General features: G+C 48.9%; 1 protein-coding gene across 1 annotated transcript; it reads right to left on the bottom strand.

The window, feature by feature from the left end:
- Nucleotides 1-2,767: 2,767 nt before the first annotated feature.
- Nucleotides 2,768-6,272, bottom strand: SIVA1 (SIVA1 apoptosis inducing factor). Its single transcript, XM_032768811.2, has 4 exons — nucleotides 6,053-6,272; nucleotides 5,176-5,367; nucleotides 4,518-4,674; nucleotides 2,768-2,993 (listed from the first exon to the last, which is right to left on the bottom strand). Exons 1-4 carry the CDS (start codon nucleotides 6,168-6,170, stop codon nucleotides 2,936-2,938), a joined length of 525 nt encoding a protein of 174 aa, XP_032624702.1. The 5' UTR covers nucleotides 6,171-6,272; the 3' UTR covers nucleotides 2,768-2,935.
- Between the last annotated feature and the right edge of the window lie 10,101 nt (nucleotides 6,273-16,373).

Raw genomic sequence — 16,373 nt, 5'->3', positions numbered from 1 at the left:
AGAGAGACCCAGGGCTCTGGGTCTTTGGGGGGGTCCCCCAAAGGAAGAGTTGGGGACACCAGAGAGAGGAAAGGGGGAGGTCAGGCTCTCTCAATTAAATACCTGACCTGGTGGCAGCGAGAATATCCAAGCTGGTAGTGAGCTTGGGGGAGTTTCAGGTAAGCCCCCAGACTTTTGGACGCAAAAGTCTAGGTTTGGGACAGGACCAGGCTGTGGACGCTAAAGTTCAGGTCTGGGACTGGGAGGCTAGATTACCACATATGTAAACAAGGTTTTCAAAATGTTTCAGAAGCTTTATTAAAAATTAAAATAAAATGCAGATTATATTAGTTTAGTGAGATCCTTGCCCTTGCTGAGATTTCCAACATCTGGTGGCACATATTTGGATACTTTAAGCTACACACAGGCTTCTGAGTGATCAGTTGTTAACCGTCCAGAAGCCCAGATCGGCAGCTGAGGTGAGTGGAGCTGGTGGCTGGTTGGGCTGAGCAGGGCCGGAGGCCTGGACCCTGTCTGGCAGGGGGCCTGTGCTGGGACTCCACCTGAAAGCAAGATGAGTGGGACCAGTGGTGGGACCCCGGCTGGCAAGGGGCCAGTAGCAGGAACCCCAGAGCTGCAGCAGGCTGAAAGGCTTAACCCACCCAGTGTGCCACCTTTGGCATGCATGCCGTAGGTTGCCAACCCCTGGTGTAAGATGTACCCACAGAGAGCCTTAGAACAATGCAAGTATGGAAGTGGAATGGCAGGGTCTCATGCAGTTTTGTTATATCCATAGCCTAAAGGAAACCCACCCTCTCATAGCTTTTATACCATGGCTAACTCTAGAACTACAGCCAACGCAGCAGCTAGAAGAGACTTACTCTTTGTCTGAAACTTTAGCATTATTACACTGTCCAATACTTGTAGCCACCCAACTTAAAGCTTTCAGTACTCACCTTGCACAGCTGGAATAATGAAATACTGTGCCCACAAAGAAAACACAAATGCTGCTGAATGCAAAAAAAGTGAGGCCTATTTCCCATTCCAGTAATGGAACATATGCAATTACCACTACATGCAGCTTGGTAAGCATCCCAGGAGCAGACCCTATACTGCTCCATGGGAACCAGGAGGTCCAGCAACACACTTTAAAAGTAACTTGAAAAGCGTGTACGTGGTCTGTGTCTTTTCCATTATGGCACAGGAAGGACCGTTAGTACCTATATCTCAGCTAAAGCCAAAAGAGATTTCAATACTCAGACTAAAAATCCTTTCCTCGCTGAATTGCCTATAGGGGAGTAAGTCTGTTAAAAGATTTAAAACATTTAATGGAGGTCTGAAAAGCTCTCGCTCCAGGAACCCAATCCTCCCACAAAAACAAAACTTGGCAGCCTTTGAGTTAAAGTACAACTACACCAAATGGATATTTCTGAGGCAAAATATGAACTTTCAGACTTTTCAATTAGATTGTGAAGAAAGAGAGGGCAGGTGCCCTTTAAATAACATTTCTGGAGCACATTACACCATTCCAATACAGGCAAGTTTTCTTTGCCATTTCCTTTTTCTTCCCATCCATGCAACCCAGATAAGCACTTCTTTTCCCTTTCTGGTTCGCTCTCCTTCCTTCTAACCTACATTCTCTGCATGAGCTGCCCATCATAATGACAGCCACCTTTCAAAGGGACAGGTTAGAGGATTACTGACTAATAAGGATTTTGAGCCTTGAAATCCACAGTGGTCTCTGACTACAGGTTCATACGAAATAATGTGTAGGGAAAAATGAGCCAAAACATGTCTGTCAACTACTCTGAAATACAAATACTTTGTAAACAACCTGCCTGATCTCTCCAGGAGCCTGGAAGCAAGTCACTATTTTCAGTCTGTAACCCTAAGTGGAAAGGAGGAAAAAAACAAATAGATATTTAGAGGTTCAAGTTTGTAGAAAAATCTTAAATTTAAAACCACTGTTTTCTGTTCAAATAGTTCTCAAGTTGTTTCCTAAAATCGCTCTAAAAAAAACCCCCCTGATACTTAAGTACAGTAACATCATCAAGGAATGTTTTACATTCACAAAATACAGGTTTAAGCTATTTTCACTGTAACAGAAACAGAAGCCTGAAGGAAGGTTGTAGAGGTAATATCACTGTTTAAAAAAACAAACAAACAAACAAACAAAAATACAACCCACACATTTGATTTTACTTTAAAAAAAGATCAAATATTTTAGGAAAAGTATCCTTTCCCACTGACAGTTTGCAGTTTCTGGTTGAGGTAGGTATCCAGCTTAATGTCCAGATGTAGTTACCTATAAAGCTGCTTATTGAATAATTAGATTTCTGATGTGTACTCCAAAGGAGGGTAGGTACAATGCATGCATCTTTTCTAGATCAAGGTTATGCTAGAAGAAACCACGAAGATTCAGGCAGCCAATAATGTGATTGGGAGAGAATGTTTACAAATCAGATTATATTGGGAGCCAAATTCTACTTCCTTCTCTGCTTTGAGCTATGTGACCTAGGACAAGGGTTTGAGCTTAGACCTCACAGATGATAGGTTGTGTGTCTAGAACAATGTCATCCCCCTATGAAAAAGCACTACCATCGATACTATTTTGACCCATAAATCAGTATTCAAAGATAGCAACCACTGAACAGACACAAAACGTGTGTTGTAAGTGTTATTTGTAGTGCTGGGAAATATGCTTATCTATGCCAGTAGAACCCAGCTCAAGGTAGTCCTTGATGCTACCGGTACCTTCAGATAACAACATGAATAATTCAGAAGTCTCTTCAAACATATACAAAAGTTTATTTAGCTACAGTATTAAAAGATATCGCATAAAACGCATAGAAATCCCATTGTTAATTTCACACACTAGAAGGGTCAGATATAAACATGTTCTTCATGACACTTGATATCTTAGCCATAAATGTGTATTGATAGTTCATTAAGAGTTTCAGGCTTCAAACATTGAGCAGCCATTGCAGAGAACTTGCTCGCCAGTATCACTGTAACTAGAAGAGAAACAAAACAGTCACATGTCAATTGAGTGTACACTATTTTTGACACGGTATAAAGCTTCCCCTCCTTTCTTCAAAACTCACCATAAACAAAAGACTCCTGAAAGAACTAAGACTTACACCATTTCTCTACATTGGATCAGGGGTTCTCAAACTTCATTGCACTGTGAACCCCTTCTGATAAAAATTACTACACGACCAGGGCGGGGCGGGGGCGGGAGGAAGGAGAGAAGGCTGATCCCACCCAAGCCCCCCCTGCAGGGGGCAAAACCCTTCAGCCCAGGTGGGGGGGAGGGGGAAAAGAGGTTGTAACCTGAGCCCAGCCACCCACAACTGAAACTCTCAGGCTTTGGCCCCAGGCAATAGGGCTTGGCATTGAGCCAAGTCTAAGCCAACCCTAACAACCCCATTAAAATGAGATTCCAACTCACAGTTAGGGAAACACTAATGGTGCTATAAATTCTTTCCACCTACTTCACAAGTGTGTATTCCCTCTATCAGCTCTATAGACCTATGATATGAGACATGCATTTCTCACCTCCCAGGACATTTGGATAGAAAGCCGAGTCACTTACAGTAAGTGCAGATTACATTATAAACAATATCCTTTCCTGTTTCACATATAGTTTAAAGACAAAACTACATGCCTCCTGAAGTTTCAGGATCACTTGCATACAACATGAAGATACAGCAAGGGTGGGTAAACTTTTTGGTCTGAGGGCCACATTGGGTTTTTTAAATTGTATGGAGGGCCAGTGAGGGGAGGGAGTTGTGGCCCAGCCCTCACCTCCTATCTACCCCTCACACCGAGACTCCTGCCCCATCCAACTCTCCCTGTTCCCTGACAGGCCCTCTGGGACCTCTGCCCCATCCACGCACCCCCGCTCCCTGTCTGCCCCATCCAACCCCTCCTCTCATTCCTGATGCTGCCCCCCAGAATCCCTGCCCCATCTAACCCCCCTCTTCTTCCTGTCCCCTGACTGCCCCCTCCTTCCTGACTGCTCCCTGGAACCCTTTCCCCCATTCAACCCTTTGTCCCGTCCTCCCTCTCCCTCCACACCCCCACCATCCACACACCCTGCCCCCTGCCCACCACCCTGAATTCTCCTGCCCTCTATCCAACCCCCCCCTGCTCCCTTACCGCGCTGCCTGGAGCGCCAGTGGCTAGCAACGCTACAGCCGCGCGGCTCGGCTGGAGCCAGGCCACACTGTCACCACCACCACGCAGCACAGAAGGCCAGGTCAGGCAGGGATCTGCAGCTGCACTGCCCCAGGAGCTCACAGTCCTCCCACCCAGAGCATTGCGCCAGTGACAGAGCAAGCGAGCTGAGGCTACGGGTGAGGGGGGTTAGCCTCCCATGAGCTCGGGGGCCGGGCTGGGATGTCCCATGGGCCGTAGTTTGCCCACCCCTGAGAGACAGTATGTGAAGGCACAGCATATGAATGGACCATCACAATCTGATGCATACTGCATCCTTTCCCTTATTGAAATAGTATATTCTAAAAAGCTGCACTTACTCAATAATCGAACACAATGAACAGGCAACAGCATTACAGCACTTGCAGAGTTTGCTACAATTCTGGCATATGAAACGATCACATTGTGTGCAAGCTTCTTTGATGTCAACAGTTCTTATGCAGGAGGAACAAGCTTTGGAAACTCCCACTGGTGGAGCTGTTTTAGAAATACGTTTTTAAGATTCTTATACCAGGACAGAAGATTTGAGCATCAGATGTTTAAAGTTCTACAAGGTTCAGGATAGTACATTACCTCCATATTGACGTTATAACTGTAATTACACTGGTGGTGTTGGAAGTTTTGAAAGCTGAAGTGCATTATTGCAGGCATCAGCACAAAACACAGCCCACCTATTAAGTTTCATTAAAGACAGACTTTTGTGGCATGCCACACCAAGGTTATCAAGCAGATTATATTTAATTCATAAACTGATTCTGAGGCTCTCAGTTCTTAAATAAATTATATTTTAAACAAGAAGGGAGCTACATGGCAGCTACTAAACATTTCATTAGCAACAGATAAGCAACTTTAGTAGAAAAAGGTATGTTCTGTGCATTTGCTGAAGAAGACTAATGAAGTCCACTTCCCTATGCTGCTGATCCATCAACAATATTGCAGATACCTGCTGATGTAACAAATTAGCTAGATGTCACTTACTCTTTTCCGTTGCTTGGGAATGCCTCAGTAGTCTTCCATCTTGTCCAATGAGCATTTGTCCCTTCCAACTGTACCTTGTACACGTTTCCTGTGCATCTTTAAGTGGTTCTGGAAAGTCCGCGACTGTGTTTCCCTTCCACACGCTATCCATGTAGGCCTGGGCACCTCGGAAGAGTAGCTCCTTAGTCTTCTCTGGAAGATAGCAACAGGGATGGGAAGAAGAGGGGCACATTAAGCCCAGCCCTATACAGGGGCACACTAGGAACTCATCCTAGGTTTGGCAGGATGAGTTTGTAAATGGGTCAGTGTCGATTTCACCGTAGGCATGGAAAGCCACAGAAAAGCTGCTTCCCTGGATAGCAGAAATGTAGGGCTGGGCAGAGTAAGGAAACCATTGTTGGAGGGCTAGGAGTCTGCATTAAGGACACTTCCTGGGAACATTTTGCCAGGTGACAGATTCAGGGTGACCAGATGTCCCAATTTTATAGGGACAGTCCCGATTTTGAGATCTTTTTCTTATATAGGCTCCCCACTCCGTCCCAATTTTTCACAACTGCTGTCTGGTCACCCTGGGTGACGGTGACAGCTTGTGTTCAAGGGGTTATAACGCTGCAGCTTTTTGAATCTCAACATCAGCGGCCATCAGAAAGCTGCTGCCTGACGCCCCCATAGCTCCCCCCCACGGCGCTGTCCTCCAGCCTCACACACCCACGCCGAGCGGGACAAGATGGGGCCGCCGCCCCCCGCGCCGCCCTGGCCAGACCCAGGCCCCGCAATCCCTGCCCGCCCGGAACAACACAAGCCCGCCCCGCCGGGGACTCCCGCCGGGGCAGCCACGGGGCGCTATGACCTGCCCCGCCCGACCCCGCGCCCTCACCGAAGAGCTCCCGCCGGTACTTGTCGCCCAGGGCGCCCCGGCTCAGCTCCCGCAGCCCCACGCGGGTTTTCAGCTGCAGCGGGGCCGTGTCCCCGAAGGGGCAGGAGCGCTTCGGCATCCCGGCCCGGCGGCGGAGGGACACCGCGGGCGCCGCCGCGCTCCCACACCCCGCAGGGACGCGCTGCGGAGGAACCTGGCTGGGGCCGAGCGCGCCTGAAACTGCGACAGCCCGAGCCCGGGCCCGCCCGCTTTCAGCCATGGCCGTACGTCACCAAACTCCCGGCCAATCAAAGGAAGAGACTAGGGCGGTGCGCGGGCGAGCGGGAGAGGGGCGGGCAGGCGGAGGCAGAGTGAGTGGGGCGGGGTTCACTAGGGGACAGCGAAGTGGAGGGGGAGGGGGACTGGTCTGCGGAGTGAGTGGCCCGAGGAGCTGGGAGCCCGGATTCCTGGGTGCTGTGCTGTGTCTTGGGGCGTCAGGGAGCCTAGTGGGTAGAGCTTGGTGCCAGGACTCCTGGGTTCTGTTGTGGGTCTGGGGATGTCAGGGAGCCTAGTGGGTAGAGCTAGGTGCCAGACTCCTGGTTCTGCTCTGGGTCTGGGGGCGTCAGGGAGCCTAGTGGGTAGAGCTAGGTGCCAGGACTCCTGGGTTCTGCTCTGTGTCTGGGGGTATCAGGGAGCCTAGTGGGTAGAGCTAGGTGTCAGGACTCCTGGTTCTGCTCTGTGTCTGGGGGTATCAGGAGGCCTAGTGGGTAGAGCTCGGTGCCAGGACTCCTGGGTTCTTTTGTGGGTCTGGGGTGCCAGGGGGCCTAGTGGTAGAGCTAGGTGCTAGGACTCCTGGGTTCTGCACTGGGAGTGTCAGGGAGTCTAGTGGGTAGAGCTAGGTGCTAGGACTCCTGGGTTCTGTTGCGGGTCTGAGGTGCCAGGGGATGTAGTGGGTAGAGCTAGGTGCTAAGACTTGTTGGTGCTGCTATGCCCATTTGGATGGCCAAGGGCCTAGAAGATAAAACTGTGGTCCAGGACTTCTAGGCTGGGTTTGAGTAAGTCACTTCCTTTCTATGCCTCAGTTACCCATCTGTAAAATGGGATGAAAAGGAGAACTTTAATGATCCCCAGCTGAATCAATACTAAGAAGCATAACTGCCCACCAACCGTCTGCTCCCTCTCAGGGCATAGAATCCTGTAGACACCCTCCTCCCCAATCAAGTACAGTAACCTGCTCCCAACTCTGCTGAAAATGTAAACACATTTTTTACTTCTCTATTTTCTAATAATACTCTCTGCTAAGGGCCTAGACCAGCCAGGTGTTGAGTACGTAAAGGGAGTTCATGATAAAATCCTAGGTACATGGAAGGCATTCAGCACCTTGCAGTCTTGAGCTTTTGTGTAGCACTTTCTTAGGATGTCTCTGTGCTTTACAAAGGTGGGTAAATATGAGATCAGTGGGAGTGTGATCATCATTCCCATCTTGCTCCCTGTCAGGTCCAACAAAACGGATGAAATTCGGTGATGGATTCTGGTCACGTGCAACCTGTGACCTGTTGCATGTATGCTAAGATAGCATACATAAGGTGAATAAGATGTAATAATGTAGTCACATTCTGCTTGTGATTTGGATTCTTACATCAGATGAAATGAGAAATCAAACAAAAAGGTAAGAGTTATGTTCTGGTAGAGCAGGGTGATTCAAAAACTCTTGATCTTAGAATAAGAAATAGGGTTGACAGTGAGCAGTATGTGCTACAACTGCACAGCAGGATCTTTCATTTAAGGGCAGAATTTAGGGCATTTTGCCTCGAGGTTGACATATGATATTGTCAGGATGTTCTGTTATGATTATCTTTGCAATATGCTGCCATCACCCCACTCCAGGGCAAACACAGAATTCTTCTGTTGCAATCATTAGATTCTGCCTCAGGTGCCAACATCTCTTCTTTAATTGCTTCACAAGCCTCATCCTTGGCAACATCTGCTAGTGATCAGGCATCTTCAATTTGTAGGCTAAAAGGCAAAATAATTCTGTCTCATCTGCCTCAACATGATTTGGTGTCCGGTAGGGAGAGAGTTGGTTCATCTGCTAGTCTGTTGACTCTTCACCAATAGAATGATCCAGGAGTACTTTTATTAACCTCACTGCAATACGCCTTGAGGAAGATTCACTGGTGACTTGGAAACAGAAGAGAAGACTGTGATTTGATATGGCAAAGCTTGCTAGCATCTAACATTTACGAAAATTAATGGTGACAATTTCCCAGTTGAGTGTCTGTGTTATGTTATTCTACTTCTGAATGTGAAAAAACAAAACAGACTTCCAATAGTAATTGGGAATATGTTAATTTGGTTTATCTTTGAAAACATGTTTGTGAAAGAAAGCTAGGAAGCAAGAAGGAAAATTAGACAATCCCATTTTCAATGAGCTCTTCTTCCAAGAATCATTTAGGCATATTTGTGTGTATTGTGTAAAAATGATTGGCTGAAAACTTTCTAACTCCTAAAACAAAGCAATTTTTTTTTATTTTTACAGTTTCAGTATCTAATATGCAAACCACATTCAGGCGCATGCCACACAATTTACAGTCCAGCTTTCAAACACCCCTGAATTGTGAGCATGTTTGATTTGGGGTTCTGATTCTGTCCATTATGAAAATAAAGGTCATTTACAACATTTGTGCATAGGTGGGGATTATGAACACCTCAAAATTCAAAGGTGTTCATATCTATGATTTTGGTTCTTGTCCACCTGTAATATAAACAACACACTTATAAATGCTGGGATACCTCAGCTAAGCCTTCAACACAAATGCCATCAACCACCCAAAGTACAATGGTATTTCTTGAAGTGTTATTACTTTATAAAATATTTTTGTTCCATTTTTGTTGCAATTGTCTAATAAATTGTAATCCTTGAGGTTATAAGAGATTTCTGAACTGCTCTAAGATCATAAATATTGGACTCCCATGAACATTGGGGCCTTTAAAATATTCAACCTCTCTTTCCAGTTTCATCCATCCCAAACTCCACCTCCCCCCAAAATTTTTTCTTCATTCAGTACTTTCCCCCTTGCATAAATATTCCTTATTTATTCTCCTTCTCACTGGCAGAGGACATCTTTAAAAACTGCTAAAAGCTGGGGGTCAAATTCTTGTATTTAGACCAGTGTAAATCTCAAATTCCTTGAAGAGATTTGATTTGGATTTACAACAGTGTAAATGAAAGCAAAATTTGGCCAACTGTTCAATTCTTTACCAGTAAATGTTGGTGTGACTGGGGTCCCAGAGGAGCCAACTGAGGTCACTCAATTAAGGTGAACTGCAAAGAATGAGGCAGACAATCCTCAAAGCTGATGGATATTCCAATACCTAGATTTACCAAGCCAGTACAAAATAGCTTCTATAATACCTCACTGCTTACCCAGAAGCCAACACCACAGTTTACTTAAAGTAACCCAGCCTCAGGCCTCCACCCAGACATCCAAGTCAAATATGATGAGGATTACTGAAAATCTTATTCATTGTATAAAAAAGTTCTACCAATCCCAAAGGATCAGACACATTACTTCCCAGGTTAATGAATATTCCAGATCTTACCCAAATAAATGCTTACAGCCAATTCTTATTAACTAAACTAAAATTTGTTAAAAAAGAAAAGGGAGACAGAATTGGTTAAAAGATCAGTATACATACAGACTGAGTACAATTCTTGATATTCAGATTCATAGCAGAGATGGTGAGCTGTGTAGTTGCAAAGAGTTCTTTCAGAAATTGTTCATAGGTTATAGTCTAATGCTTATATTCAGGGTGGTCCAGTCAGGTCTGGGATCTCAGCCTTTATGGCTTAAGCTTTCCCTGCATGAAGCCTCAAGTAGAATCTGAGATGACAGGATCAGGACCCAAGGTATTTCTAATAGCCACTTGACCATACAGTCCTAGGTGAACAATAGGCTTTTGGTGTAACCTTCTGTATCCTAAACCTCACCAGTAATTAACTACATGGATTAACATAAGATAATTTATCCATTAGGCAGTCTATCGCAAACTTTAAAGAGACATATAGACAATGACATTATTGCATTCAAGATTCAGCTAAATGTTAATATTCCTGTTTGATCTCTGAATCAATAGCTATAGTGACAGACAGGAACTATCTGTTTACATGGGTAATTATTAAACAAGATATAAGTAAACACACACAATTAGTATCACCTCTAATTCTCTAACAATACAAGTTTGCACTTCGAAGTTCTAGCCTATCTAGTAGGGAATGGCCCTAACTACCATTCACATGATTTCCACTCTACTGTTACTCACTTCTTCTTGTCAACTGTTTGAAATGGGCCATTCTGATTATTACTACAAAAGTTTTTTTTTCTCCTGCTGATAATAGCCCACCTTAATTGATTAGTCTCGTTAGAGTTGGTATGGGAACCCCCATTTTTCATGTTCTCTGTATATATGTATTTTACTGTATTTTCACTGCATGCATCTGTGACAGTGGGCTTTAGCCCAAGCTTTATGCCAAGTAAATTGTTAGTCCTTCTAATGGGTAGCCACAAGATACTATAGTTGTTTATATTTCTAACATGTCTAACGGTTTGGCTTTGGGTCAATTTAGCCTGCAGGTGCTAACGCTTTCTGCCAGTTGTTTACATTTGTATAAGATTCATTGCAATTATTATACAGTGTGCAATAATCATTTGCATGGGTCTATATTTTAATTAGACAGAGCCAATGACACTGGTAAACATAAATTTATGTATGACACAAAACTAACAAGAAAATTTCCGATCATAATAAAGACGGTTACTCACCTTCATGTAACTGTTGATTCTTCGAGATTTGTTGCTCATATTCTTCCAAGTGGTGTGCGCGCGCACGGTGACGTTCGTCGGGAGAAATTTTCCCCTTAGCAACACGGCAGGTCGGCAGGCGCCGCCTGGGTGGCGCCTTGCTGCACCGTATAATATTGCCCGCTGCCGACCCGGCCGCTCCTCAGGTTTCACTTTCTTCGCGGGCTCACGTCCGAACAGGTGGGAGGAGGGCGGGTGTTGGAACTGAATATGAGCAAACATTCATCGAAGAACACAGTATATCGTGAAAAAGGTGATGTGGTGTACCGGTCTCTTCTTCTGGTGCGAGTGCGTGCTCATATTCATTCCAAGGTAGCGTGAAATCCCCAAGCCTTACCTAGAGCGGTGGAGTCGGAGTTGGGACTGTTAGAATGCAGGAACAGCCGAAGCCCAGAAGCCGCATCGTTCCGGGACTGCTGCAGCCAAGCGAATGGACAGAAAAAGCTGTGCACTTGACGACCACGTGTGCTGCACGACACTATTGTTCTTGATATAGGCACACGGGCGAGGAAGGCAATCGGAGGACGCATTGCGCTCTACGTGGAATATGAGCGGTAACTCCGCACTGGAGAAGTGTGAGCCAAGGCACTAGCATGTTTTGATGCAGGCCGTCACCCAGGATGATAATTGTTTGCAGAATGAGACAGGGTGACCCTTTCATCCTGTCTGCGACGGCACACGAATAGTTGGCGAGGTCTTTCAGAGGGTCAGGGTGCGGGTCAATGTTTAAAAACACCAGCGCCCGACGCAATCGAGTGAATTGCAATGCTCTGCTCTCTGCGAGACGCAATGAGGTTTTGGGTAAAAAAACACTGGGGGAAGGAAAATGCCTGGTTTTAGGTGGAATGGGTGAGACCACCTTGGGCAGAAAGGCCGATGCGACGGGAGTTGCCACCTTGTCTTTATGGAATATCGTGTATTGGTGCGTCCGCCACCCCGAGCGGCGCGAAGCTCTGAGACTCTCCTGGCCGATGCTAATGGCCACAAGGAACGCCACCTTCCACGATTAGGGTACAGGAGAGAGGCAGGTTGCCAAGGGTTTCGAAAGGAGAGTGGCCATTAGTTTCGAGAGAACCAGATTTTTGAGGTCCCAGGAGGGGGGGATAGCGGACCTGGGGAATACAGGCGTCCGAGGCCTTAGAGGAACCTCGAGACCTATAGGGTGAGAGAGGCGGAGGAAGAGCCCTTCTCCCTGGATGGAAGGAGGAAATGGCCGCTAGAGTGTGGACGCGGAGGAATGAGCGCGAGGCCTTGTTGTTTAAGGTGCCATTAGATATTCCGTGAGTAGCACTTGGGATGGGAACCTGAGCTGGTGACAGATCCTCGTGATTGACACCAGCAGGAAACCTTTCCATTTTTGCCAGAGTAGTTAGCCTCCCGTGCAGGTTTTCCTATTTCCAAGAGCACCTTGCTGCACCTGGGTGTGAACAGCGCAGCTCTGCAGAGCTCAGCCAGCAGGAGCCACGCAGTCAGGTGGAGGACCGGAGGTCGGGGTGGAGAAGCCTTGCCGTGGGTCTTGTGATTCAGTCCGGATGGACCGGCGGGGGAACCGGCATGGCTGATGGACAGGTTCAAACAGCGTGGGTACCAGTGTTCGGCGAGGCCACGCTGGGCGATGACGAACATTAGTCGGGCTTGTCCTGCGTAGCCAGCTTTACGAGGACTTTGTGCACCAGGGGAACGGCGGGAGCATAGAGGAGGTGGGTCGACAAGGTAGAGAGAACGCGTCCGACAGAGACAGCCGCGGTCGAGACCGGAAGGAGCAAGAAACAGGGGCACTTCCGCGTTGGTGCGGCACGCGAAGAGGTCGAGATTCGGGGAAATCCCCCACCGCACGGAAAAAAGAGACATGGACTATGTCCGGAACGAAGAGACACTCGTGGGCTAGAAAAAGGACCTGCTGCAGCCGGTCTGCCAACACGTTCTGGACTCCGGAAGAAAGAGAGCCTTCCAGATCGATTGCCGTGGGTGTTACACAAACTTCCCACTAGCGCTCTATCGCCTCCTGACAAAGAGGGGACGAGAGCGCGTCCCCCCTGCTTGTTTATATAGTGCATCGCAGGTGCGTGTTGGTCCGTGGAGCACTAAGACAGAACGGCCTCGCAGGTGAGGAAGAAAGAGCCTGGCAGGCGAGGCGGACGGCCTCAGCTCCACTGATTGTTTATGTGCAGCGACAGCTCCCGAGAGGACAGAGGCCTGTGTTCGACGAGACCCCATGTGAGCTCCCCAGCCGAGAGAGGGCATGCGATCCGTTGTTAGGAAATGGACGGCTGTCTGGGGTGAAACGGTAACCCCGCACACACCAGGGCGGGATTCGCCACCATCGGAGGGCAGTGTAGGACGCTTCTGTGAGTGTGACAACGATGTCCATGCTGTCCTGCTGCAGTGGACGGTAAAGGGCGAAGCTAACCATATCTGCAGTGGGGCGGCAGGCGGATTTGGCGCAGTACTTGGTTACAAAAGTACACGCCCGCCATGTGGCTCTTAGAAAAAGGGTGCTGAGACAGACCCTGGCGAGTCGTGGGGAAGGCTAGCAGGCTGTCTATGATAGTGAGTAGTGCCTGGGAAAGCGTGGCTGGGATGGAAGTGAGGCTGTCGCGACCATAGAGTCCAAGACGGCCCAATAAATTCTATCCTCTGGGATGATACGGAGATGGACTTGTCGAAATTTATCAGGAAGAGCGCCTAGAGAAAAAATACAAAACAACAAACAAGATCCACAATAGAAATAAATAATATAAAATATGAACGCAGGCGACACATACAAAAAAAAACAACACAGAGGACGCTAAAAAAGCAAAACCAAAGACAAGATTCACAACAGGATAAAGAAACAAAAAACATATACATTAAGCAGAACGAAGAAACAGCGGCAAACTAAAACTGAACTATACATTTCATTGAAGACATGTAAGGGCACGAGAACAGGCCAAATGGTTAGGACCGCTGAATTTTGAAGTGCCAGGTTCCCGCACCAGAAAGCGAGAGAAAGACGTCTGTTGAGGCGGGTATAGATCGACACATGAAAATACGCGTCCTTATCATGTCGGAGAGCAGAGCGAACCAGTCTCCCGGAGCCAGGAAGAAAGGGAAGGGATGATGGACCCCAAAGATATACCAATTGCGGAATCGTAACTTTTTCCTTACGAAGGCGTTGAGTCCGCGGAGGTTCTAGGTGGGATGGAGACTCCTTTCGACCTTGGGGAGATTAAAACAATAGCGGGAGTTAAACCCTCGGCCTCTGAGGTCGTGAGGCACACTCTTCTATCGCTCCGAGTTTCGAGAAGCGTGAGGACCTCCTGCCGAGACGAGGTGCTCGTGAGAGGGTCCCTGAAGAGGACGGGAGGGGTGGGTGGAGGTGGAGTGCAGGACGAAATAAACTGGAGATGGTAACCAAACTCCACCAATGCGCAAGACCCATTGGTCTGAAGTTATCCGGGTCCACGCGCCGGGAAGGGAGAAAGGCGGTTGGGGGAAAAAAGAAGAGGAGTCCGGGAAGGGACTGGTGCTCTGCTCTCTGGCGCACCTTTCAAAAGGTTTTGCTTCGGTCCCGCCGGTGGTTTTGGCCGGTACCGTTGTTTTGCCCCCCTTGGAACCGGAACTGGCAGTCGGTTTCGGTTTGCACCCTCCCCCCGTCTGTTGAAGTCTTGGCGGGGGGCGTGGTGGGATAAGGGCGCTAGAAGAGTTGCTGATCGAAAGGACCTCCGCTGGTAGTCTGCGGTGTGTGCATGCCCAGGGAGCCATTCGATTATTATGCGGTTTATCTTTAAGGCTTTGCGCCTTGGGTCCGTCTTCTCTGAGAAGAGAGGCCCTGCCTTCAAAAAGGGAGGTCTTGTATGGTATGCTGCAGCTCCGGAGGTAAGCCGGGACACTTGCAACCAGAAATCCGTCTCATGGTAACGCCCGACGCGATGGTTCTAGCTTGCTGCGAACGATCCTGCGCGCGTCGAGCGCAAGCCAATGTAAGGCTGTCTTGAGATCTTCTTGCCCTCTTCCACGAGAACTTTTGAACTCAGGGCGGAGTAGTCTACCGGGACCAAGTTCAGTAAACTTGTCCATGTCTCAGCCAGGTATTAAAATCATATCTGCCTAGCAGCGCTTGTTGGTTTGCGACACGTAACTGGAGACCCCCAGCGGAGTAATTTACGGCCCAGCAGGTCCATACGTTTAGCCTCACGCAGATTTTGGGCGGGGCTGGTTGGCCATGACGCTCCCTCTCATTCACGGATTGGACGACCAGAGAGCATGAGGAGATGGTGTAAACAGGGTAGTCGTACCCCTTAGAGTCGGTACCATGTACTTTAAGTCTCTCCACGCCCTCTGGCCGTCGGAGGGATCGATACTGGGGCCTGCAAATAGACTCCCGCTTTGGCCTGAATAGTTCGTATGAAGGGCAAGGCGACCCTCGTTGGTGCATCGGATGAGAGAATGTCCACTACAGGATCCTCAACTTCCGGCACCTCCTCCGCTTGTAGATTAATGCTCAAAGCCACTCTGCGGAGCAAATCTTGATGAGCAGCGAAGGTCAAATCAGGGGCGGGCCAGAGGAGCGGTCGAAGTGCCCGCCACTGCCTCATCTGGGGAGGAGGAGGAGGAAGACGGGAACCGGGGCTCCCCTGCAGGTTGTTGATTCCAGAGCATGGCTTGTTCGAGGGGTGCCTCTGGGTCCTGTGACTCGGGCAACATCGGTTTCCGGAGGAGAAACGCTGAATGGTGGCTCTGGCACTCGAGCTGCACCAGCAGATCTCGCCGGCGGGAAAGGATCGCCTTGGGCTTGATGGTACGCCCAAGGCGTCCAGAAGCGGACCCACTGCTGGGGCTGGTCCGGATCTTGGCCCACATCCCCATAGAGCACGCTGGTGCTGGTCGCGAGGAGCCGAAGGGTGTCTGAAGGCCAAGCGGGGCAGACAACCCGTAGGACTGGTGCCGAGTGACGGTCGGTGCCGGGGAACGGTGCCGAGAGTCGAACCGGTGCCGAGATCGGGAGCCGGGACCTACGACCAGCGCGCGGTGCCGGGCAGGTCGACCGGGATCGGGTGCGCCGACGGTATGATGACTTCGTCGGAAGCGGTGCCGAGAGCCAGAGCGACGTGCTGAGCGTCGGTCTGTAGATCGGGACCTGGACGGTGCCGCGAGTACGACCGGCGCCGGAGTAGGCGATCCGATCTGGCCGGGGGAACTGCGAGCGGCGTCGGATGGCGAACGATGGCATGTGAGCGGGATCGGTGCCGAGATCTTTTTTGATCGATCGGACCGGCGCCTATCCAGTGCTCCCAAGAGATGGAGGTTGGAGCATCGCTGGCTTTCCATAGAGGGAAGCGCCCGCACCGGCGGTGCGGGGGCTGAGGCAGGAAGGCTCAGTGAGCGCTATCAGGTCCCGCGCCGTCGTGAAGGTTTCTGGCGTAGTCGGGATCGTGAGCTCGACCACGGCACGTGCCGGGGAGCTATCAAGCACCGGACTCGACGGCCCTTGCCGGGCC

The sequence above is a fragment of the Chelonoidis abingdonii genome, chromosome 4, assembly GCF_003597395.2.
Source record: "Chelonoidis abingdonii isolate Lonesome George chromosome 4, CheloAbing_2.0, whole genome shotgun sequence".
Taxonomy (NCBI): domain Eukaryota; kingdom Metazoa; phylum Chordata; order Testudines; family Testudinidae; genus Chelonoidis; species Chelonoidis abingdonii.
This window is presented reverse-complemented; position numbering and strand designations above follow the sequence as displayed.